General features: G+C 38.4%; 2 protein-coding genes across 2 annotated transcripts in view; one reads left to right on the top strand and one right to left on the bottom strand.

The window, feature by feature from the left end:
* The window catches only part of LOC309482535 (uncharacterized protein), a gene marked incomplete at its 5' end in the record, with an annotated part of 153,587 nt that overhangs the window by 112,150 nt on the left and 17,527 nt on the right, over positions 1 to 23,910 (bottom strand). The window lies entirely within an intron of this gene.
* Positions 893 to 23,910, top strand: part of frk (fyn-related Src family tyrosine kinase) — a 38,240-nt gene continuing 15,222 nt past the window's right edge. The window contains exons 1-5 of the mRNA XM_082147955.1: positions 893 to 1,696; positions 10,446 to 10,567; positions 21,531 to 21,694; positions 22,016 to 22,184; positions 22,290 to 22,448. Coding sequence (XP_082004081.1) covers positions 1,308 to 1,696; positions 10,446 to 10,567; positions 21,531 to 21,694; positions 22,016 to 22,184; positions 22,290 to 22,448 — 1,003 coding nt within the window. The 5' untranslated portion in view covers positions 893 to 1,307. The remainder of the gene's footprint in view (positions 1,697 to 10,445; positions 10,568 to 21,530; positions 21,695 to 22,015; positions 22,185 to 22,289; positions 22,449 to 23,910) is intronic.

Here is a 23,910-nt window from a genome sequence, read left to right on the forward strand (position 1 = left end):
AAAATCATTAGGATATTAAGTAAAGATCATGTTACATGAAGATATTTAGTAAATTTCCTACCATAAATATATAAAACATTTATTTTTGTGAGTGAATGCAGCACAATCGTGAAAATAAATGGACCACTTTAAAGGCCATTTTCTCAATGTTTAGATTTTTTGCACCCTCAGATTCCAGATTTTCAAATAGTTGTATCTCTGCCAAATACTGCCCTAACAAACCATACATCAAAGGAAAGCTTATTTATTCAGTTGCTCTGTTTATGAAAAAATAAGTTGAGTATAGCAAAGCCTGTACTTTTCATTACAGCTGAGTTTGTTAAGGTAAAATAATAAAAAAGGACAACATGCACTTAAAAGAGCAGATTCTGTTCCTTATAATTGTGAAGTCAATTCTATATTGACAATAAAGTGTGACAATAATATTATTATTATTTTATTTTTTTATTAAATTGTTTAAGCAAAACAAATGTGTTTTCACGTAAAGGTAAAAAAAAAAAAAAAAATGTGTTTTAAGGTTAAATTCAGGTTAAAAAAAAGACTTTTTTCCTCAACTACAGACAATGCACTATGTGGTACAGTACAAATATTTTGAATGTCCCTTATTTTCCTATTAAAGAACCAAGATTTCCCCTTATTTTGCTTTGCTTGAAGTTGGCTACCTAATAGTCAAACAAATCAATGTAGGCTATTGAATCAGGAGTTTCTAAATAACAAAGGCATGCAAACTGCAGCCTACAAATGACTTGATTTTTTTAAAAATTAAGTTGATATCATTTAACGACATTTGATTTAATTTAGTAATGTTGTCGTGTTTTCATTTAGCTTGTAAACTAGCCTACACTGGAGGCTATTACTCATTGCGTAATGCCTTTGGAGATCTCTGTCCTGAGGGCGTTTTGAAGGAACAACCTGTCTCAGAATCACAAGCACGACAATGTGTGTTACTAACTCTAACATAAAAATTCTCAAGTTTTAAGTATAGGCTAAATAATAAGTTTGTGTAAAACGATCTCTTCCTCGACAGGATCGCGGAGCGGAGAAAGATCTTGAACGGCGTATATATGTGACCAGGAAATGCGAACAGATTTTTTTTGACTGCAAGCAATAAATCACCTTCTTCCCTGTCGACAGGGCTGTGCCATCTCGTGACAGCGGTCAAAGGGGTTTCTCAAGCTCACAGAATGGACGAAACGCTTCGTGTCAAGTCCACTCAACATCCACTAGAATGAGATTGACCCTATGGATCACTGAAATGCGATATACTGCTTCAGTTTAACTTGATCAAGGCTACACATACGGGACTGATGAACAATTTCACGATGGGAGATTTCAGAGAAAGGGTTATATTGTGCTGTCAGAGCACTTTCTCGTGTTTCAGAGTCCCTGCGGATGACACCTCACCTGCCCCCGAGAAACCGCGTATTGTAGTGATAGAGAATTATTTGGTGAAGGCGCCTGTCCGGGAGTTACCGCCGACACCTGTGGAGAAACCCGGCTACGTTTACGTCGCGCTGTACGACTACACGGCGCGCACGGATGATGACCTGAGCTTTAACGCAGGGGATAAACTGGAGCCCATCACTAAAGGCGATGACTGGTGGATGGCGAGAGGAATCACCGGGATTTCGGCGAACAAAGAGGGATACATTCCTGCTAACTATGTTGTACCCGTGGAAAGCCTCGATGCTGAACCGTAAGTTTCTGTGGAAACCCTGAAACTGTATGTCAGTCTTAAAAAATCTTTAAATGGATTTAATATAGAAGTAGGCCTACATGTGAATGTATATAATTCATGTTTTTTTTTTTTTTTTTTTTTTTTTTTTAAGATAAGATTAGTTGGGATACAGGGGATCACATTGTGGTTTTGTTAGGAAGTATTTCCCTGAATGAGTAAAACTCTCACAAAGAAATGTTCATTTTGGGTGAACTATATCCACGATACATATTGATACATTTTTGAATTGTGATATATTGTGACACAATGTATTGTTACACCCCTAGTCAGAAATGATGCACATGACATGAGCATGACAATTATAGGCTATTTACCAGAGTCCATGGCCTTCTTGAAAATCTCAAACAGAATTAGTCATCTCTTTTTAATTCATACCAGCAGTACAAACAAATGGCACTGTATGAAGTAGCCTAATTGTATAACCGGTATTGTAATGCAGTGCTTCTCAAACCTGTCCTCATAGGGAGGGACCCGACTACTGCACATTTTGAATGGGTCCCTCACCTAACACTCATGATTCAACTCATCAGCGCATTAGAACAGACTGCAAGACTTGAATTGAGTGTGTCTGATAACGGGGACATCCAAAATGTGCAATAGTGGGGACAGGTTTGAGAAGCGCTTTTGTAATGTATAAGAGTGTATTGTATTTGTAATGCATGCATAGACACCTTGTACGTCCTAAGAGTAACTGAAACCAACTCTGCATTCAGCAATAGAATGAGGATTCATGGCGGCAGATTCTATTTCTATTGTCTGTTGATTCTTTAAGATAAGCTGGTTAATGTTCAGTGGATATCCAGGAAGTATTGAGCCTGTTAATGATTCCTAAGCTCTGTGCACTATAAGTGCCATAAACTGATTAAAAAAAATAAAAAAATAAAATAAAATTCACACTCTAAAAATAAGTAAATTGAAATAAATTGTTTAACATTTTTATTTTATTATGCTATACTTGTAATTGAGTTATTGAGCTTCTTCCTGCTCAGCTCAGCTACCGTTCGGACGCTCTTGTTCACTGCTCCGCGCTTTGCTCTATCGCTTTTATATTTTATCTTCTATATTTTTATATTTTAGCTCCTTTTATCACCTAATTTTTAACTTCAGCAAATCAGCACAGTGCTCAAACGACAAAGTTTGGATTACCACAAAAACGCAGAATTCTTCTACCCGACCAGCTTACATTCCGGGGAAAGGAAAACACAACTGCCTACAAGGATAAGAGAGAAAATGCCTCTTCTGGAATCTACTTGCTGCACTAACTGCCACAGACTTTTACAAAGGATTGCAGTTCTTGAAACAAAGTTATTTACGGGACCACCAAACCAGACGGAACACACAACAGAGCTTCGTCATGGACACCCTCAGCATATAGCCGGTGAGTCCCATGAAACTAGTGCTCCTCGACAGGTAGAGAAACAAGCCGATCGACTTACAAATCGATGGCACAAACAGGGAGCGAGACCCAAAGGCACTCGAGACATCAGATTGTCACGAGCCCCACATATTGCCGCAGTAGCATCCTCTACCCCAGATACAGCTCTGACAAGGATGGCAAACACTGGTCTCCCACCAACACCTATACATCTTGAGAACAGATTTGAAGTACTAATGAATGTAAATGAGGAATCCCCAAACGTGATGAATGTGATCGAACACAGACTGTATCAGCCAGTAGCTAACACTGATGCTAACTGGCGCTCAAGGTCGAGCAGACAGCGGCACTCAGCTCAGAGCACAGCCGAGCCCAGGACTCTGATAGTGGGGGACTCCATAATCAGAAACATTAGCAGCAGGGATACAACTACATGCTGCCTTCCACAAGCAACAACTTCTGATATAAACAGGGAACTTCAGAACATTCTGATGAAACATAAGACTGCAAATCGACTCATAATTCATGTGGGGAAGAATGATATTCATAAAGAGCAGTCAGAACTCCTTAAGAAGGATTTCAATGAACTTTTTGAAACACTTAAAAGACTGAAAGTTCAAACATTCATCAGTGGACCACTCCCAGCAAGAGGAACAAACAGGTTTTCTCGGCTGCTTGGGATTAATACATGGCTGCAAAAAACCTGCAATATAAAAGGAGTAAACTTCATTGACAACTTCAATCTTTTCTGGAGTCAGAGACAACTATTTCATCGGGATGGCCATCACCCAAACAAACTTGGTTCAAGAGTGTTAAAGGACAATATCGACTTCTCCCTCAATCATCCTTCTGCAGTGTGTGTCAATCTGAACGACACACACACACCTGGAAACAGTATGAATGAACACGGGACTTCACTTCAGCAACAAGATGGACATGCGGTTGACATATCACACAAGGACAATGATAACACCACTGAGCCACAACAACCTCTGCTCACGGACACAATCTCAGCTGAGCCATGCCCACAGAGCTCACCACAGACAGACACATTAGAACTGCTCCAAGATTCAGCACCCAAGGACGACTTCCTGGAAAACAGCCAGGGAAGCCAGGACAGCATATCACAGCCTCCTATAACACCTGAGCAACAGCCCCTTTCACCAGATACTTTCTCACTCTCGCCAGCGACTCCACTCCTGTGCTTCTCACAGAAAATGGAAGAATTAGTGCATGCTGGAACCAGACTATCCCACTCTTTTGCTGCAAGCCCCCAGATACCAACCAAAAATCGTCAGGCACCTCAAACACCGAAGCCTGCGCGCCGAGCTCGCCCGCCCCCTCCTCCTGTGAGAGCTCTTCGGCCTCTTCGGCCAAAACGCCAGGGCCCACACCCTCCTCCATCTGCTCGAGGTGAACAAAAAACAACTGATACCAGCTCTCAGTGATGTGTTTTGGGTTCCTGTTATGATAACAGTAACTTTCTCAAATGTTTACAGAACAAGCGGGAACCCAGTGTGCCTGTATCTTTCTCTATTGCTGTTCTATTACAAGATAGAAAGTCTAAGGCCTTCAATAGCCGTACAGCAAACCCAACTAATCTGGTGCCTATTACATGTCAAACTAAGATTGCTGTGGGGACAAAAAGTAAGACTGTTAAGTTAGCACTTTTAAACATTCGCTCACTTAAAAATAAATCACTTCTAGTCAACGACTTAATAACCACAAACAACCTGGACTTTATGCTTCTAAATGAAACCTGGCTAGAATACAGCTGCAGTGCAACAATCCTCAATGAAACAGCCCCTCCTAACTTTACTTTTATGAGTGTCTGCAGAGCTGTTAAGAGAGGTGGGGGTCTAGCTGCTCTTTTTAAAGATATCTATCAATGTAAGCAAATATCATTTGGGAATTACCCGTCTTTCGAATATCTGGGTACTGTGTTAAAAGGTGCTCCTCGCATTTTACTTATCATTATTTACAGGCCTCCAAAATATTCTCCAGCCTTTGCTGAGGACTTTACAGAACTGTTATCAACAATTACCTCAGAGTTTGACTGTTTTGCCATTGCTGGAGATTTTAACATTCACATAGATAATGCAGAAAACAATATGGCAAAAGAAATCAAAACTGTTTTAAAAACTTTTGATCTGACTCAGCATGTACATGGACCCACACACAATCATGGACACACTCTAGATTTACTTATCAGTAAGGGTCTAAACATCTCATCGACTGTTATTAAGGATGTAGCACTGTCTGATCATTTCTGTATTTTCTTTGATATATTGATCTCTCCTGCCACTGAAGCTAAATCTGTGTCTGTCAAGAAGAGATGCTTAAATGAGAACACTAGTGTACTATTTATGAAGGCTATATCCTTAACACCAAGCATATCTGCTGACTCTGTTGATTTTCTCCTTGATTCTTTTAACTCAAAAGTTAAAAATATAATTGATGATATTGCTCCTGTTAAAGTCAGGAAGAAGAGTGGCAGACAAAAAGCACCTTGGAGAAACTCAACAGCAGTGCAACATATGAAAAGACAATGCAGAAAAGCAGAGCGCATGTGGCGGAAGACAAAACTTGTAGTCCATTATAACATCTACAAAGACAGCCTGCATGCTTTCAATATGGAACTAGGCAAAGCTAGACAGACTTTCTTCTCAAATATTATAAACAGCAATTTAAACAACACACGCACTCTTTTTGCTACTGTAGAGAGACTGACAAACCCCCCAAGCCAGATTCCTAGTGAAATGCTCTCAAACAGCAAGTGCAGTGAGTTTGCTTCTTTTTTCTCTGAGAAAATCAATAATATCAGAAAGGTGATCAGCACATCCTTGAGTTGCACTGAGGTCAGACAGATCAGACCACCTGAGAAAGTAGTTACTATGTCTGACTTCAAAGAAATTGATGGCAAAATTTTGGAAGAAACCGTACAACACCTTAAAACATCAACATGCGCCCTTGACACACTTCCCACATCTTTCTTCAAAATTGTGCTAAACAGTTTAGAAGCAGATCTTCTAGAAGTGGTAAATGCCTCACTTCTCTCTGGGAGTTTTCCAAACTCCCTGAAAACTGCAGTTGTCAAGCCCCTCCTGAAAAAGAGCAATCTGGATAAGACCATATTAAGCAACTATAGACCGATCTCAAATCTTCCTTTCATAGGCAAGATCATTGAAAAAGTTGTCTTCAATCAGCTGAACAAATTCTTAAGCTCGAATGGATACTTTGATAATTTTCAATCTGGTTTCCGACCGCATCACAGCACAGAGACAGCGCTCATAAAGATAATAAACGATATTCGCTTAAATACTGATTCAGGCAAATTATCAGTGCTGGTACTACTCGACCTCAGTGCTGCATTTGACACTGTCGATCACAACATACTTCTTGACAGGCTGGAAAACTGGGTGGGGCTTTCTGGGATAGTCCTAAAATGGTTCAGGTCATACTTAGATGGGAGAGGTTATTATGTGAGTATAGGAGACCATAAGTCTGAGTGGACATCCATGACATGCGGAGTCCCTCAAGGCTCAATTCTTGCGCCACTCCTGTTCAACCTGTATATGCTCCCAATGAGCCAAATAATGAGAAATAACCAAATTGCTTACCACAGCTATGCAGACGACACACAGCTGTACTTAGCCCTATCGCCTAACGATTACAGCCCCATTGACTCCCTGTGCCGATGCATTGACGAAGTCAACAGTTGGATGTGTCAAAACTTTCTTCAATTAAACAAAGACAAAACTGAAGTTATTGCGTTTGGAAACAAAGATGAAGTTCTCAAAGTGAACACATACCTTCACTCTAGGGGTAAAACAACTAAACATCAAGTCAGGAATCTTGGTGTGACACTAGAGTCAGAACTTAGTTTCAGTAGTCATGTCAAAGCAATAACTAAATCAGCATACTATCATCTGAAAAATATTGCAAGAATTAGATGCTTTGTTTCCAGACAAGACTTAGAGAAACTTGTGCATGCTTTCATCACCAGCAGGGTGGATTATTGTAATGGACTCCTCACTGGCCTTCCCAAAAAGACCATAAGACAGTTGCAGCTCATACAGAACGCTGCCGCTAGGATTCTGAGCAGAACCAGAAAATATGAACATATCACACCAGTCCTCAGGTCTTTACACTGGCTCCCAGTTAGATTTAGGATTGATTTCAAAGTATTATTACTGGTATATAAATCATTCAATGGCCTAGGACCTCAATACATTGCAGATATGCTCACTGAATATAAACCCAACAGATCACTCAGATCATTAGGATCATATCAGCTAGAAATACCAAGGGTTCACTCTAAGCATGGTGAGTCTGCTTTTAGCTATTATGCCAGCCGCAGCTGGAACCAGCTTCCAGAAGAGATCAGATGTGCTCCTACAGTGGTCACATTCAAATCCAGACTCAAAACACTTCTGTTTAGCTGTGCATTTACTGAATGAGCACTGTGCCGCTGTTCGTCCGACTGTTTGTACTGTACTGTATTTTACTCTATTTTTCTAAACTGTTTTAATTATTCTTATTTCTTTTAATTATTTTAATTTCTCCTATGTCAGCAGGGCATTTAGCCCGAAACTGTAAATGCCCACTCAGAAAGTGATAATGTGAAAGTGATTAATGTGGGTTTGAAAGTAGAACAGTATTTAAATGACGATATTAAAGTTTTCGTCTGAGAAAGAATGTGAACGCAGTGCTAAAGTGCTAAAGAAAGTGAAAAGAACGTGTGAGTAAATGAGGGAGAAAAGAAAGTTAAAGGAAAGTTGATAGATGGAAGTCGTAAGAAGATTGAAGGTTAAAAGAAGGTTGAAAGATTTAAGTCTTAAGGGAATCCTTTGAAAGAAAGATCTATAATAAATATTCTTTTTTTATTTTTTAAAAGTACTGTATTTTATTTTATTTTTCTAAACTGTTTTAATTATTCTTATTTCTTTTCATTATTTTAATTTCTTCTATGTAAAGCACTTTGAATTGCCATTGTGTATGAAATGTGCTATATAAATAAACTTGCCTTGCCTTGCCTTGCCTATTCTTGAGTTAAAGAGGGCTCTTTCTTTATCAGTATTAGTAATTCTGATAATGATCCACATTTGTTGTGTGTGATGTTATCTCTCACTTATGGCTAGTATGCTTTGTCACTTTGGCACACTGAATAGTTTCTGTCGTATGTATGTACTTTCCAGTTTTTCCAGTTCTGCCACCAACTACGTAATGTGCTTGAGTGTAAATTTGTTTTGTAGCTATTTGACATACTTTCAGTCAAATGAAGTCTGTTGACAAGACTTTATTACAGCTCATTGTACTGCTGGTAGGTGACAGCATCATGTGTCAGCAAATGTTTAGCTAAAGATTCAGACATTACTAAAACCTGCTGGACATAAAGTCTCTGCAATGTGTATATGTCAACAATCATAAAAACTGAGGAAACCAAAGGTTAGTTTATGATATAAAATAAGAATTTCATAGTCTTAGTTTGAACTTGCCAAATTGTTATCTAGACCTGCAGTGGTTCTCAGCTGGCTTTGCTTGAGAAGTTCAGAACGCATAATATTAGGCCCTGTTTGGTATTAAGATGTGTTTTAGTCGATTCGGATCACAAGTAGACGAGGGAGACACATTCCCGTTTACATCTGGTGTTTAATCCGTCTCTTTTGTCCACTTTCAAACACTTCTGTCCTGATTTCTTCGAGGGAAGGGTTTATGGGCGGGTAAAGGTTTGGGTTTTTTCAGATCTTTCAATCTGATGGACAAAAAAGCTTGAGCAATTTTCATATGAATGTGGCCAGAGACGACGGGAAAGAGCAGCAGCTTTAGTTTCTGCTCTGACAGACACAAGACCAGCCGAAAACTGTGAGTGTGTGTTAGAAATCAGAAATGATGAGAAGAGAACATTGTGCTCGGTCTTTTGTGGCTGTTTGAACGCATTCCACCACATGAGCATTCACACTACGAAAGCAATCCTGTATTTAGCGTCGTCCACATGTGATCCGATCGACCAAAACGCATCTTAATACCAGAGGCCTATACCATGAAGCCGGTGTAGGTGGCTAGCCCGATATGTTTCTGTGTAGTTTGCGCCAACTCTGGGTTTTAGGCACCATGAAAGTGGTTTGGCTTTAGCAGTATTCATCACCATTGTAACATACGCTCCACGGCTAACCTGGTCCGGGTCAGGTTATGTTCCAGGTAAGAGGTTGCAAACCGAACTTGGACCAATCAGCTGTGAGCAAAGTGACACGTGTCTGATGCGATAGTCATTAGTCACTCCACCTGTTTCTTCTTCAAATTAAAGATCACTATAGAAAATGATTTTTTAAAGACAAAATCTTCTGGCTTTTAGTAATGCTTATTTAGAATAATAATTTTGTATACCCTTAATCGATCACACATGTACAATTTTAGTTTCTCAATTATTATTACGCACAGTTTAAATGAACAAATATATAAAGGTAATATAAATACACTTTAGAATCTATAGATAAAGCTATAAAATGACTACATGTGAGCTTAAATCTTCAATTCTCTCTATACCTTTATCAACTAACTAACTTCACAACTTTTACTTGCACTGATATAGCAAGACTTTTTCTTTTAGTTGTCCTCTTTCATAGACAGCTATTTTCTTCTTGCTGTGTAAATTTGTTTAAATTCTTAATAGCCTATTTTTCAATCTCGTAATATTCGGCAGAAGAGAGAAATGAATCGCAGTTTCACTCCTTCTCAGCGTGTGATTGGCTGTTCGCTACTGATGTCACACCGAAACTCCTAAACTCAGGATCAAAGCCTGAGTTAACGGAGAAAGTTGATGATCAGCATCATGGTACCAACAAAGCCTGGTTGAATTGGTTTGGTTTTGTCAACTCGAAACTAATCCTGTAACCCTGAGTTTGTTCAACTAGTATTGTGTGTGAACAGGGCCTTACACTGGATATGAAGTGGCAACCAACACATTAATAATTCGTACAGAAGTAAACTAAATTGTCCTTAAAATCAAACATTGAAATGTATTAACATTATCAGGAACGGCACAGGCCTAGCAATTTGCCAATTTTTTTACATGGCATAAGCTGAATAGGAAAAGTAACAATCTTGCAAACTCATAAACAACAACAGAAGTGTGAATTACCAGTCTAACATATGAAAGAAACACTGGGCTAAAGATTGCATTACTAAATACTGTGTTTGCCATAACACATCAGTTTTTAGTACAAAGATTTCAGTACACCAAAGGAAAAAGGAAAAGTACATTTTATTGTGTGACCTCTAATATTGGGTGATATCAAACTCAAATAACGTTGTGTTGCTCTTCCACCGCAGATGGTATTTTCCAGAAACGAAGCGCTTGGATGCCGAGAAGATGTTGATGTCTCCAGAAAACAACAATGGAGCTTTTCTAATAAGAAACTGTGAAAGCCAGCCAGGAGAACTCTCACTCTCAGGTACATTAACCTATTTTGAATTCCTTAATAATATTCACACGTGCAGCTGTGAAACTATACATGTTATTATGGGGTTGTTTTTTGACGTAAAAAAAAATAAAATAAAAAAATCTCGAAAAAGAACTATTGCTCTCAAATATGATGATTTGTCAAAGTTACTGTTTGGCAATGTGAATAGGGCTGTCACTAACGATTAGGGCCGGGCGATATGACCAAAATCTCATATCACAATATAAGTCATCTCATATCCCGATAACGAAATATATCACGATATAGTACCTTTTCTGTAAATTCAGTCAATTACGGTTCACGGATTCTCGTCCATGGAATGCGCCACTTCCGGTATTTTTTTCCAGTTAATCAGTAGGCGCAAATTGCAATCGAAGATTTTTTGAAAACGAGTACTTGAATTTAATTGAGGAATCGCTAAAAATCTTTAACATTTCAAGATTATAAAAATGCCTAGTTTCCTTAATGTCACCATGAAATCAAAATTAAAGTTTTTTGGCTTTTCGTATGAATGTTATCAATAAGCTAGTGTGCTCCAAAACAATGACAAAATTCGCATTTAGAAGATAAAAGCATTCAAAACGTTTTGTCCCTCACTTCCGCCAATATGGATACATTATTTTGATGACATCACTCAGCTTCTCATCAGATTTTCTGATTTTTCAATCAAGCTCTCTAGAATCTAAAGTGCCCCAGAGTGGCACATGATGCACTATATAGGGGATAGGGAACGATTCAGACAGTGTAAATACAGAAGCAGTCAACTCAAAATGAAGGAATCACTTTCTGAGACACCTCGTTGTACACGAGTCACATTAAAGATTCGTTTAAAATGAACACTGCTTCAGTGTTACATCTAACACTCTGTACTGTGGCAGTGATCATATGTCCACAGGGATTTGCTATGTAACATCCAACTTTAAGCCATTTTTTAAGCCAAAAATTTAGTGATTCTTAATATTTAAAGGACAATTGAAAAAAAAAAAATTCAAAGAATGCTTTCTGCAAACATTATGAGAACATTCATCAAATACTAATGACAATATATGGTGATTTCATGAACATTGTTTTGAAAGTGTTTATTTTAACACTTTCATAACCTTTACACAAATTTAAGAGAAAAGCTAGGAACAATAACTATGGGACAAGCTACAAAACTTTCCCTCGTTCCAAGATGTTCTTTTACAGTCGCATACACAACCTTCTAAATGTTTAAAGGATGTTCAAAGAATGTTGTTCTAAGAATGTTTTCTCCCAACATTATGAGGACATTTAAAAAACCTTCTACAAACAATGCAAAGTTTCTGTGCTAACCTTTTGATAACATTATTTGATGACCAGATAAAATTGAACAAATGTTCTAGTAATATTACTGGAAGAACGTTTGTTCATAACTTTGAGAGAACATTGCCAGAACGTTAGCCAAAGTAATGAGAATGTTCCCTGTTAGTAATGTCAAGTATAGGGATCGTAGTTGAGCTGTACAGACTAGGCACCACGGTTCGAAATGCACGTGTTTAATCATAGACTAAATGTCTATTGTTTTAGGTCCTGTCAGTTTAGACATTCAAGCGATTTCACACCGTTTGAGCACACATAGATGCAAAAGGGAACTCAATTCTGAACCGAATTCAGTTCTCTTTCTCATCTAATTGTGCTTTAACGGACACATACACGCAAAATTATCCTGAAATGCCTTTCTCAGCGAGTGTCATTATAAACAGTCAGCCATGGCTTTCGTGATTGTAAAAAACTGAGAAAGACGGATGCATATCATATTGGATCTGTGTATTCGGGCTTAAAGTGACAGCAGCCTAATATTCCTGCTGCTGTCTGAGTCATTAATGTTGATCAAACAACAAAATACAAAGAGAAGATCACTTTTGAAGCTTTAACAAAGATTAATTATATTTAATTTATACACTGAAGACTTTGCAGTTTTATCTTAGATTTGATTATTCAATTTCTGTACCTGTACATTTATGCATTTGGCAGACGCTTTTATCCAAAGCGACTTACATTGCATTTCAAGGTACACATTTTACATTCTTATCAGTTCTCAGTTCTTTCATTTGTATCTATTGTATTTATCTATGATTGTAATTTGTGTATTATTTCTATGCAGATTCACTCCCCTAAAAAATCACCCCAATCATTCTAGAAATATTAATTCTTTCCAAATAGAGCCATCTGGTGAAACTGTTTTCATATCACAATATATATTGGAGAAAAATAAAATATTGCGATGTCCATTTTTTCCCCCATATCGTGCAGCCCCAGTACATACTACATACATTTGTTTTGCTCAGAACTCAAACATGCAGAGATTGTTGGTTATGGCCACATGATCTGTTATTTTCCGCATCTTCACATGTATCAGTATATCTTTTGGCGCTTTTCCACTACACAGTACCAGCTCGCCTCGACTCGACTCGGCTCTGTTTGGTTTTCCACATAGACAGTATAAGAAATGGACAGAGTCATCTCATTGGAACTCAGTTGCTGTGGCATGAGAAATCTGAATCATTCCCTTCCGAATCTTGCAGAGACGGAGATCGTGAGTAGGAGGTGTCCATGAGCTAGGAGCAGGAGAAACTTTTGCTAGGTATTCTGATTAATTATTTTGTCATTTTGCCTCCACGTCTCCACGATTGCCCGCGAGCTTCTCCTCCCGTCAGTACGGTAATCTCTCTACTGTGCGACAGAGAGTCGAGTGGTTATGACGCAATCGTTAGCCTACTTTTACAAAAACAGTTTTTACGGGGCCATAACGTAAGCTACAAGGTAATGGAGCATTTTATACATTGTCGTGTTTCTTTAGAAATAAATAATGGACAAATGGAGTCTTCAAACGCCTCAGATGTAAAGTTATTCGCTGTCAAAGTGACGCCAAAATGAATGGGAGTCAATGGGATGCTAACAGCAGGTGAAGTTCTGCTACAAGATGGTGGCACGCGGCCGGCTTCAACTTCCGGTCGACTTCCTTCCCGCTGCTTCCAGGTACTTTTTTTCGTACCACCTCCGGCGAGGTTCTAAGCGAGTTGAGGCGATACTAAAATGTGACGTGAAAACACGGCAGACTGCTGATTGGTCAGAGAGAATCGTCACTATTCACTGCGTCATCATTGCACGCGCCAGACGGAGTATCCTGAATAAAAAAACAGCAAAAACAAAAACAAAAACAGCATACACTCGATTTCCTCCATTGTCCTGTGTGTGTGGGTAGCGGGTGTGTCTCGCGCGTTTCGCGTAAAAGATTAAGTCACGGCAGTTTCCTGCGGCGTCGCTATGACGACCAGGTACTATTCATGGGTTTCATCCGGTCCCTTTCCACAGGTGTATAAAATCAAGCACCTAGATTATGAATGCAGACTGCATTGTGCTTGATTAATACACCTGTGGAAAGGGACCGGATGAAACCCATGAATTGTGGAGGTACTATCTGCAGTGGAAAACGGAGCGAAAAGCGAGCCGAGCCGAGCCGAGCTGAGCTGAGTCGAGTCGAGTCGAGTTGAGCTGGTACTGGTAATGGAAAAGCGCCATTAGATAACACTTTAGCTTTAAAAAAAAAAAACAAAAAAAAAAAAACATTGAGTTCACAGATAAGTATATATATTTAAATATGAGTTCTCCTTAGTTATTTGTCCTGTATCGTTTGTGGAAGAGTGGTTGTGTTTCACTGTGAACTCCTACGTGTTTTCTTATATAATAAAGTGTTTCTTTGGATTCTCGGTCTCCGTCGTGGGACACTGCCCTTGTAACGACTCATTTTCATTTGTTTTTTAATTAAATATATACATGCCAGCAGCAATCAACATGATGTGATCATTATTTTCTCCGTCTAAGCTCCGTCTTAGCCTCGTATTTCCTTGTTTTGAACCATCATTTACTACAATTTCTAGTTGTTTATATTACTACTAAATACAGCTTACCCAACCCTGACGCACAACACGCTAGTAATTCGCTAGCCTGTTAACGCGCCACCCGTGCGCTCAGCTATTTTTATTTATTTATTTTCTCTCGCGCCTTTGAGTTCATAAAAGCTCAGGTGAGTAAGAAACACTCAACAAACACGGTGAGTAATGTCTTGTCCTGTCATTATCATGCGTTGCGTCTGAATGCGTTGTTGTTTTTGGAGCTCTATCGATTTGATTTATAATTCTTGATTTTTCTCTTCAAACTTGCTTACAACGAACATTTTCTACTTTTCCTCACTGAGAAGCACTACTGCTCAAACCTCATTGTTACAACGCGGACTGTTGAGCAGACGCGTCTCAAGCCTATTAGTGATCCAACGCTGCATACTCTTAAAGGTTACATCCGTGGATCACGGCTGAACGCGTCTTCTCCACACTCACTTATAAACAAACACTTTTTTTCGCCTATCGTGCGTCTACTCTACACCCCTACCACTAAAAAACCTCATAGTTACAACGCGGACTGTTGAGCAGACGCGTCTCAAGCCTATTAGTGATCCAACGCTGCATACTCTTAAAGGTTACGTCCGTGGATCACGGCTGAACGCGTCTTCTCCACACTCACTTACAAACAAACTTATAATATAAATTAGTATTAATATTGATAGCATCACTGGTAGCTTCGTTGCTAACTCACTGTCCATCTGTTAAAATGGCGAATATATCAGATGTAAGTAGTCTACCGCTTGGTGCAGGTGAGGACACATTTGAGCTTCACGCACTGCAGTCTGAGCTGGAAGCTGTTGAGAAACAGATCCACAACCTTTTATTGAGACAGGCCGAGCTGAGAGACCGGTGTTTGGCTCTTGAAACATCACGCGCCGATGCACACAAATCAGTGTTTAACGTTACTAACCCGCTGACTCCGACCGCGTCTACTCCGTGCGTTCCTCAGCATCGGTCGCAATCAGCCATGGTCTCGTTCACTCCGGCTCCAACACGCCACCACGAAGCCTGGGTGGTTCCGCAGCGGAAGACGCGAGTCAGGTTTAGACCAAGACTTTCTCCGACCCTCCCGGTTTTCGAGTTATCCACACAAAACCGCTTCTCCCCTCTACGCGAAACAGAACGCGATGCTGTGATCATCGGCGATTCCATCGTTCGGCACGTACACGCTACGTTAGGTAAAAGTAAGGTGCAAAGTCACTGCTTCCCTGGTGCTCGTGTTTCTGAAATCGCTGCTCGCGTTCCCTAGATCCTGAACGGTGACGAGCGCGTCCGAACTGTGGTCCTGCACGCGGGAGTGAACGACATCAGGCTGCGCCAGACGGAGATTCTGAAGAAAGACTTAAGGAATCTAATCGATACGGTACGCAGCACATCGCCTGAAACAACGATCATTGTGTCAGGACCGCTTCCCACGTACCGACTAGGGCATGAAAAGTTCAGCAGATTATTTGCGCTAAATGAATGGTTAATGTCATGGTGCAATGAGCAGAAACTGCTTTTTGTAAATAATTGGAATCTGTTTTGGGAGCGTCCTAGGCTTTTCCGTGCTGATGGCTTACACCCAAGCAGATTCGGAGCGGATCTTCTGTCAGATAACATCTCCAAAATGTTAAATACCCTTTGACTAGTAACCAAAAGTCCAAATCATAGTCTCTGCTGCACCAATTCAACTGATATAAATACTAGTGTAGAACATTGCATAGAAACCGTGTCTATTCCTCGTTTAGTGAGATCAAATAATAAATCTAATGCAGGATCTAGGAAAAATCTAATTGTTATTAAAACAGAAAATGTTGCTATTAGTAAACAAAAACTATTTCTAAAGCTAGGTCTTCTAAACATTAGATCACTCACACCTAAGGCAGTTATTGTAAATGAAATAGTCACAGATAATAGCTTCGATGTACTTTGCCTTACTGAAACCTGGCTTAAACCAAATGATTATTTCGGTATTAATGAGTCTACTCCTCCTGGATACTGTTATAAGCATGAGCCCCGTCTGATTGGCCGTGGCGGAGGTGTTGCAACCATTTATAAAGATATTCTAAATGTTACTCAGAAAACGGGTTATAAGTTTATTTCATTTGAAGTACTTGTACTAAATGTTACGCTCTTAGATGTTAGAAAAACATCCCTATTATCTCTAGCCTTGGCTACCGTATATAGACCGCCAGGGCCTTACGCTGATTTCCTAAAAGAGTTTGCAGATTTTCTCTCAGACCTATTAGTCAATGTCGATAAAGCATTAATTGTTGGAGATTTTAACATACACGTAGATAATCCAAATGATGCGTTAGGAGCTGCGTTTACAGATTTATTAAATTCATTTGGGGTCAAGCAAAACGTCACCGGACCAACTCATCGTCTTAATCATACACTCGATTTAATTATATCACATGGAACCGATCCAACCGATATAGATATCATTCCACAAAGTGATGAAGTCACTGATCACTACATGGTAACTTGCATATTACGTACTGCTGTAATATGTCATGCGGCGTCGCGTTATCAACCAGGCAGAACAATCCTCCCATCCACCATAGATAATTTCTCAAATTGCTTATCTAATCTGTCTCAGCTGCTGCCTGAACCCAAACAAACAGATGAACTAGAAGAACTAACTAGCACTATGAGCACCATTCTCTCTAGAACATTGGATGTGGTTGCACCTATTAAATTAAAAAAGGTCAGAGAGAAAAATAAAGCACCATGGTATAACAATACTACGCATGTTTTAAAGAGAGAAACCCGTATTTTAGAGCGTAAATGGAAACAAACTAATTTAGAGGTCTTTAGAATCGCGTGGAAAGACAGTATGTCGCGTTATGAAAAGGCCCTAAAAGCTGCCAGGGCTGAGCACCTCCGCAAACTAATAGAAAACAACCAAAACAATCCAAGGTTTCTATTTAACACCGTGGCTAGACTAACAAATAAACAGACGTCACCCGAACAAAATATACCGTTACAGTTCAGTAGTAATGATTTCATGAACTTCTTCACAGAGAAAATAGAAAGCATCAGAACCACAATTATAAACGTTCAATCTTCAATCGCGCCTTATAATTCAGCTTCAATTATCACCCCGAAAGAACAATTACAGTGCTTTACAACTATAGAACAAAAAGAGTTAAATAAACGTATCACTTCATCTAAAACAACAACATGTTTATTAGATCCTATACCAACTAAACTACTGAAAGAAGTGTTACCTGTAGTGGAAGAGCCTCTCCTCAATATTATTAACTCGTCTTTATCTTTAGGTCATGTTCCAAGAACATTTAAACTGGCAGTTATAAAACCTCTCATTAAGAAACCACAATTAGATCATAATAATCTAGCAAATTATAGACCCATTTCAAATCTTCCATTTATGTCTAAAATATTAGAAAAAGTGGTGTCCGCTCAACTGGGCTCTTTCTTGCAACAAAATGATATCTATGAAAAGTTTCAGTCTGGATTCAGACCGCATCATAGCACTGAAACTGCGCTCGTTAAAATCACAAATGATTTACTTTTAGCTTCTGACCAAGGCTGTATCTCAATACTAGTTTTACTTGATCTTAGTGCTGCGTTCGATACTATAGATCACACAATACTCTTAGATCGACTACAAAATTATACTGGTGTTCAAGGACAAGCACTAAGCTGGTTCAAATCATACCTATCTGACCGCTACCATTTTGTCTATTTAAATGGAGAAAAATCGATCATAACTCCAGTAAACTATGGAGTGCCGCAGGGATCTGTATTAGGCCCTCTGTTATTTTCAATATATATGATGCCACTTGGAAATATTATAAGGAAACATGGAATTAGTTTCCATTGTTATGCTGATGACACTCAAATATATATTTCATCACGGCCGGATGAAAACGCAACATTTTCCAAATTGACAGAGTGTGTTAAAGATATAAAAGATTGGATGACGCGTAATTTTCTTTTATTAAATCCAGACAAGACAGAGGTAATACTTATCGGTTCAAAAAACCGCCCACAAAACCTCGCACAATACAACTTTAACATCATAGGATGTCCTGTTACTTTATCCTCTACAGTAAAAGACCTGGGTGTTATACTCGATTGCAACCTGTCTTTTGAAAATCATATTTCATATGTTACAAAAACAGCCTTTTTCCACCTTAGAAACATTGCTAAGCTACGTAATATGCTATCAGTTTCTGATGCAGAAAAGTTAGTTCATGCATTCATGACCTCGAGACTGGATTACTGTAATGCTTTATTAGCTGGTTGTCCTGCATCCTCAATAAACAAGCTACAGTTAGTCCAAAATGCCGCCGCTAGAGTTCTTACGAGATCAAGAAAATATGATCATATAACACCGATTTTATCATCACTGCATTGGTTACCTATAAAGTTCTGTATTTATTACAAGGTATTGCTACTGACTTATAAAGCCCTAAACGGCTTAGCTCCAGTCTATTTAACGTATCTTCTATCGCCCTATAATCCATCGCGCTCTTTAAGATCACTAAATTCAAGGCTTTTGGTCATACCTAGGATATCCAGAACCACCAAAGGAGGGAGAGCATTTTCACATTTGGCTCCAAAACTCTGGAATAGTCTTCCTGATACTGTTCGTTGCTCAGACTCGCTCTCCCAGTTTAAAACTAGATTAAAGTCGCATCTCTTCAGCCAGGCATTCATATAATCCTACAGTTCAAACTACAATCCGGCCTCTATCCAATGCCAGAGGAGAACTGGCCCCCGACTGAGCCTGGGTTCTCCCAAAGTTTTTTTTCTCCATTAAGGCACCTGATGTAGTTTTAGGACACCATTAGGTCACTTGATGGAGTTTTAGGACACCATTAGGTCACTTGATGGAGTTTTTCGGTTCCTTGCCACTGTTGCCTTTGGCTTGCTCAGTTGGGGATATTTTGGGGATATTTAATTTAATTTTATCAATCAATAAATTCCTCTTGAAACAAACTTTGTTGTATTATTTTAATTTAATACTGTGAAGCTGCTTTGATGCAATCTGTATTGTGAAAAGCGCTATACAAATAAACTTGACTTGACTTGACTTGACTATTTTCGTCTCATCTTACCAGTGTGAGAATTTTTTCCAGTCAGTAATTTGCATTTGTTTCATTCTAAAATGTGGATGTTGAGTTGAAAGATTTAGCTGTCATCCGAGTTAAAGAATTTGAAATGTTTTTTCAAACCACGGCTGATATATCTGCTTCCTGATTAGTGACAAGAAATATACACAAGTGTTTCCTCATTCCAGAGTCTTAGCGTCATTTCACAAGTTTTTTTTAATTGCTCATAATCTTCAACAAAATTGACATTTGAAGATCATGAGGTAAACTTGTGATGTAGACTCTGCTCAAGGTTCCTGTTTATAGCAACAGCCAATGTCACTGATCAGTGATTACTCACCAACTTATTAACACTTGAATGTATCCTGAGCTTTCAGTGCCACTCCCTGTATCACAGATCGATCTCAAACTACACAAGGAGCACGGCCTAATTCCTCAGTCCACCAATGAAATATTGTCTCTATATTTCTAGATTAGTGTGCACTTTGTTCTCAGATAATGTTTATTGATTGAAGGGCCATTCACACCAAGAACAATAACTATAAAGATAACTGTAAATTAGGGCCGGGCAATATGGTAAAAAATATTTTCATGTTAAAATTGTTCATCAGTCGATGCCGATAATTATCACGATAAATGTTAAATCTTTATTTCTTTATTCTTTTTTTTTTTTCTGCTGAGTGAAAGGTGTAGACAGTTAATTGTGATTTTAAACTACTCTTTATTGTCAGCACATGACACAAACTTGCCGAACGGGTGAACGTTTCACAAATCAGGTAGTATATTCAAAATATTTATATTGATTAAAAAAAAGAAATATCTAAATAGAAAAAAAAAAATTTAGTTTCTGCATGATCTATCTGGTGATAGTTGTGTTTCCTGACTTGACGTGTATCACAGGGCAGGCTGCAAAATGTTTTTCCCTTTGTTTATTGTATGTATAGCATACTTTTTGTATACTGTACATTTTGTGAGATTTCAGTCTGTTTAATGTTTGTATGAAAACTGTTATAAATAAATTATTACTTGTATTACATATTATATTAAATGACTGAGACATTCGACAGGAAAATTATTTTGAGAAAATTATTGAGCAAGCGCATTAAAGCAGGGTGGGTTCTGATTGGCTATCAATGTTTTTTATTTTTTAATCAGCTGAAGAAAACTGTTTTGAAGTTGATTGCAACAATATTGTTCCTCTGTGCCATTATAATTAAAGTTGTATAGTTCAGTATTGGAGGACTGTTGTTATAGAGTAAAGGTAATTATTACTAGTTCAAGTCCAAAAGCGTTTTTTAATATAAAGCTGAACACTTTCCGCAATGAATAGATATCTCAATCTACAATCCCATGGTTGCAATCGTTCATTTTAATGCCTTTAGATATAAAGGTTTATTTTTCTATTGTGGTACAGCAAAATCAGGACTAGAATGTATGTGAGCAATGTGAGCCAATTCAGCCATATTAATAAGCAAAAATGAATTACTTTAGTTAAACATCACATTTGTGTTTCATTTTTTATTGCTAAAATAAGAGTTCTAAACTTTATTTGTTTGAGCTACGCCCTCTACTGTACAGGCTGTGAAGTTGCATTTCCTTCAGCCTGATGCTTGTTCATTATGGTGAGAAAGGGCCTTTACATTTGCCAAAATGTAAAAAAAAAAAAAAAAAAAAATTCTTCAAATTTGTTTTTTTTTTGTTATTAAAAACAAGCAAGCAAGCCCAGCCCAGCTGAGAAAAATTAATGCTAAAGTAATGCAACGCAATACTTTTCATAAAAATTAACTAAGTAATGCAGTCAGTTACTTTTTAGGGAGTAATGCAATATTGTAGCGCATTACATTTAAAAGTAGCTGTTCCCTGCACTGGTTACTTTGAAAAAGCTATTTATGTTTTCTCATTAGTCCATCTTTCATCATTACTTCTGTACTGGGTTTCTTGATGTGCTCTCTGTCTCTTTTGTAGTGCTGCACCAAGGAAAAGTGAAGCATTATAAGATCAGAAAGTTGGATGATGGTGGCTACTATGTGTCAAAGTCTCAGAATTTTACCACACTGAGAGATCTAGTGGAGCACTACTCCAGATATGAAGATGGCCTCTGCGTTCGTTTGGCAGAACCCTGCAAAAAAGTGTGTAACATTCTCTACTACATCGATAATTTGTTCTGTCAAGTTTGAACGTTTTTTTTTTGCAAAAATAATCAGTGAGTATTATTGAGTAAAATACTGTTCTTTCTCTTACTTGATACATACATAAATAAAATGACATGATATATTAATTTGAGATATTTATTTGTTAGAAGAATGTGATACAATGATGAAATTATACAAAAATATTTGACCTCAGAATACAGCAACTGACCTATTAGAATAGTACATCAGGGATCTATTCAATAAAATTTTCAAATTAATATTCAATCCAATACATATTTCCTTGCTTTTGTTTACTAGACAATAGCTCCAGAAACTCATGGTCTGTCTTATAACACTGTGGATCATTGGGAGATCTCACGTTCCTCTATACAACTCCTGACGAAGTTGGGAGCGGGGCAGTTTGGGGAGGTCTTTGAAGGCCGATGGAATGACACAACAGCTGTTGCAGTCAAAACACTCAAACCAGGTACATACACAAACAGAGACAAGATGAATACACATATGTATGATAGACATAACTCCAAACATACATGCACATGGCTTGATTATAGGGCTTCTGTATGTGTTATAGGAACTATGGATCCAAAAGACTTCCTGCGAGAAGCTCAGATGATGAAGAGACTCCGTCACCCCAAACTAATCCAGCTATATGCTGTCTGCACTAGGGAAGAGCCCATCTACATCGTCACAGAGCTCATGAGCCACGGAAGCCTTCTAGATTATCTGAAAAGTAAGACACGTGAAAATGTGCTACACGTCTGCATGACAAAAATCATAATTGTAAGGTATTTCCCTCAATATGATTATTCATTTTGGATTGATAGAATTTACATTAAAATACCCCACCTTTTATGTAGGGTAACTGTATACCATATTCTTGTACAGTACAAGTTTTTGGATGAAATTCTATGGAAAATGTATTCAATTATACACAAAAAAAAAGCTAAATGAAATACAAAATGTTGACACAACAGGAGCAGGCTTTAATCAATAAGTTTCATAATTAGCACCAGCTGTAATTGTGATGTACACAATAACTGATGTTGAATTCTGTGTTTTTTAGGCTGATACACAGTATATAGAAGAATTATTGTTTGTGATTATTATGGATAATACATACAAACATATAATATTGTTGTTGCTGTCATTTTATAAAAATAATAGGCCATTGAAGTTTGTTTGTTAAAACAGGCTTTTCCATTGGTCAGACTTCCAAATTTCAAACAATACAATTGGTTGAGTTAAAGGGATAGTTCACTTTGAAATTAATTTTTGGTATGTTTTAGCTTACCTCAAGGGCATCCAAGATGTAGGTGTCTTTGTTTCCGCAGTAGTTTCATTTTGATATTTTTAGGTCAAACCGTTCTTGTCTGTCAGTCATATAATGCATGTCTATGGTCACCACCTCAAAGAGCATGCACAGAGAAGTCCAAATTAAACATGATTTAATGACTCGTAAATGTAAGTACACATTGATGGCCTAAGACACGAAACGAGCGGTTTGTGTGAGAAAACGAACAGTATTTATATCGTTTTTACCTCTTGTAACCACAGCCACGTCCAAGTGATCTGAGGGCGCGGGCGCTTCGGTCTGCGCAAGCGCCGGAAAGCGCCGGAAGTGATCTCTCGCGCGTTTCTGTTGATATATCGAAATCGTCTTCCATTGCGATTTCCTGTATATCTAAATAGGTTTAGATCTTCACAGTGAAAGGTAACACTTCCGAAATCTCTGTGTAAACAATGAGTGATGACACGCGCGAGAGATCACTTCCGGCGCTTGCGCAGACCGAAGCGCCCGCGCCCTCAGATCACTTGGACGTGGCTGTAGTTACAAGAGGTAAAAACTATATAAAGACTGTTCGTTTTCTCACACAAACCGCTCGTTTCGTGTCTTAGGCCATCAATGTGTACTTACATTTACGAGTCATTAAATCATGTTTAATTTGGACTCTGTGCATGCTCTTTGAGGAGGTGACCATAGACATGCATTATATGACTGACAGACAAGAACGGTTTGACCTAAAAATATCAAAATTGAAACTACTGCGGAAACAAAGACACCTACATCTTGGATGCCCTTGAGGTAAGCTAAAACATACCAAAAATTAATTTCAAAGTGAACTATCCCTTTAATATTGTTTGTCGATTTGGCCCGGACGCTCAAACAAACAGAACAAATGTTTTGATTGAGC

The sequence above is a fragment of the Leuciscus leuciscus genome (genome assembly GCF_965113295.1).
Source record: "Leuciscus leuciscus genome assembly, chromosome: 19".
Classification (NCBI taxonomy): Eukaryota; Metazoa; Chordata; class Actinopteri; order Cypriniformes; family Leuciscidae; genus Leuciscus; species Leuciscus leuciscus.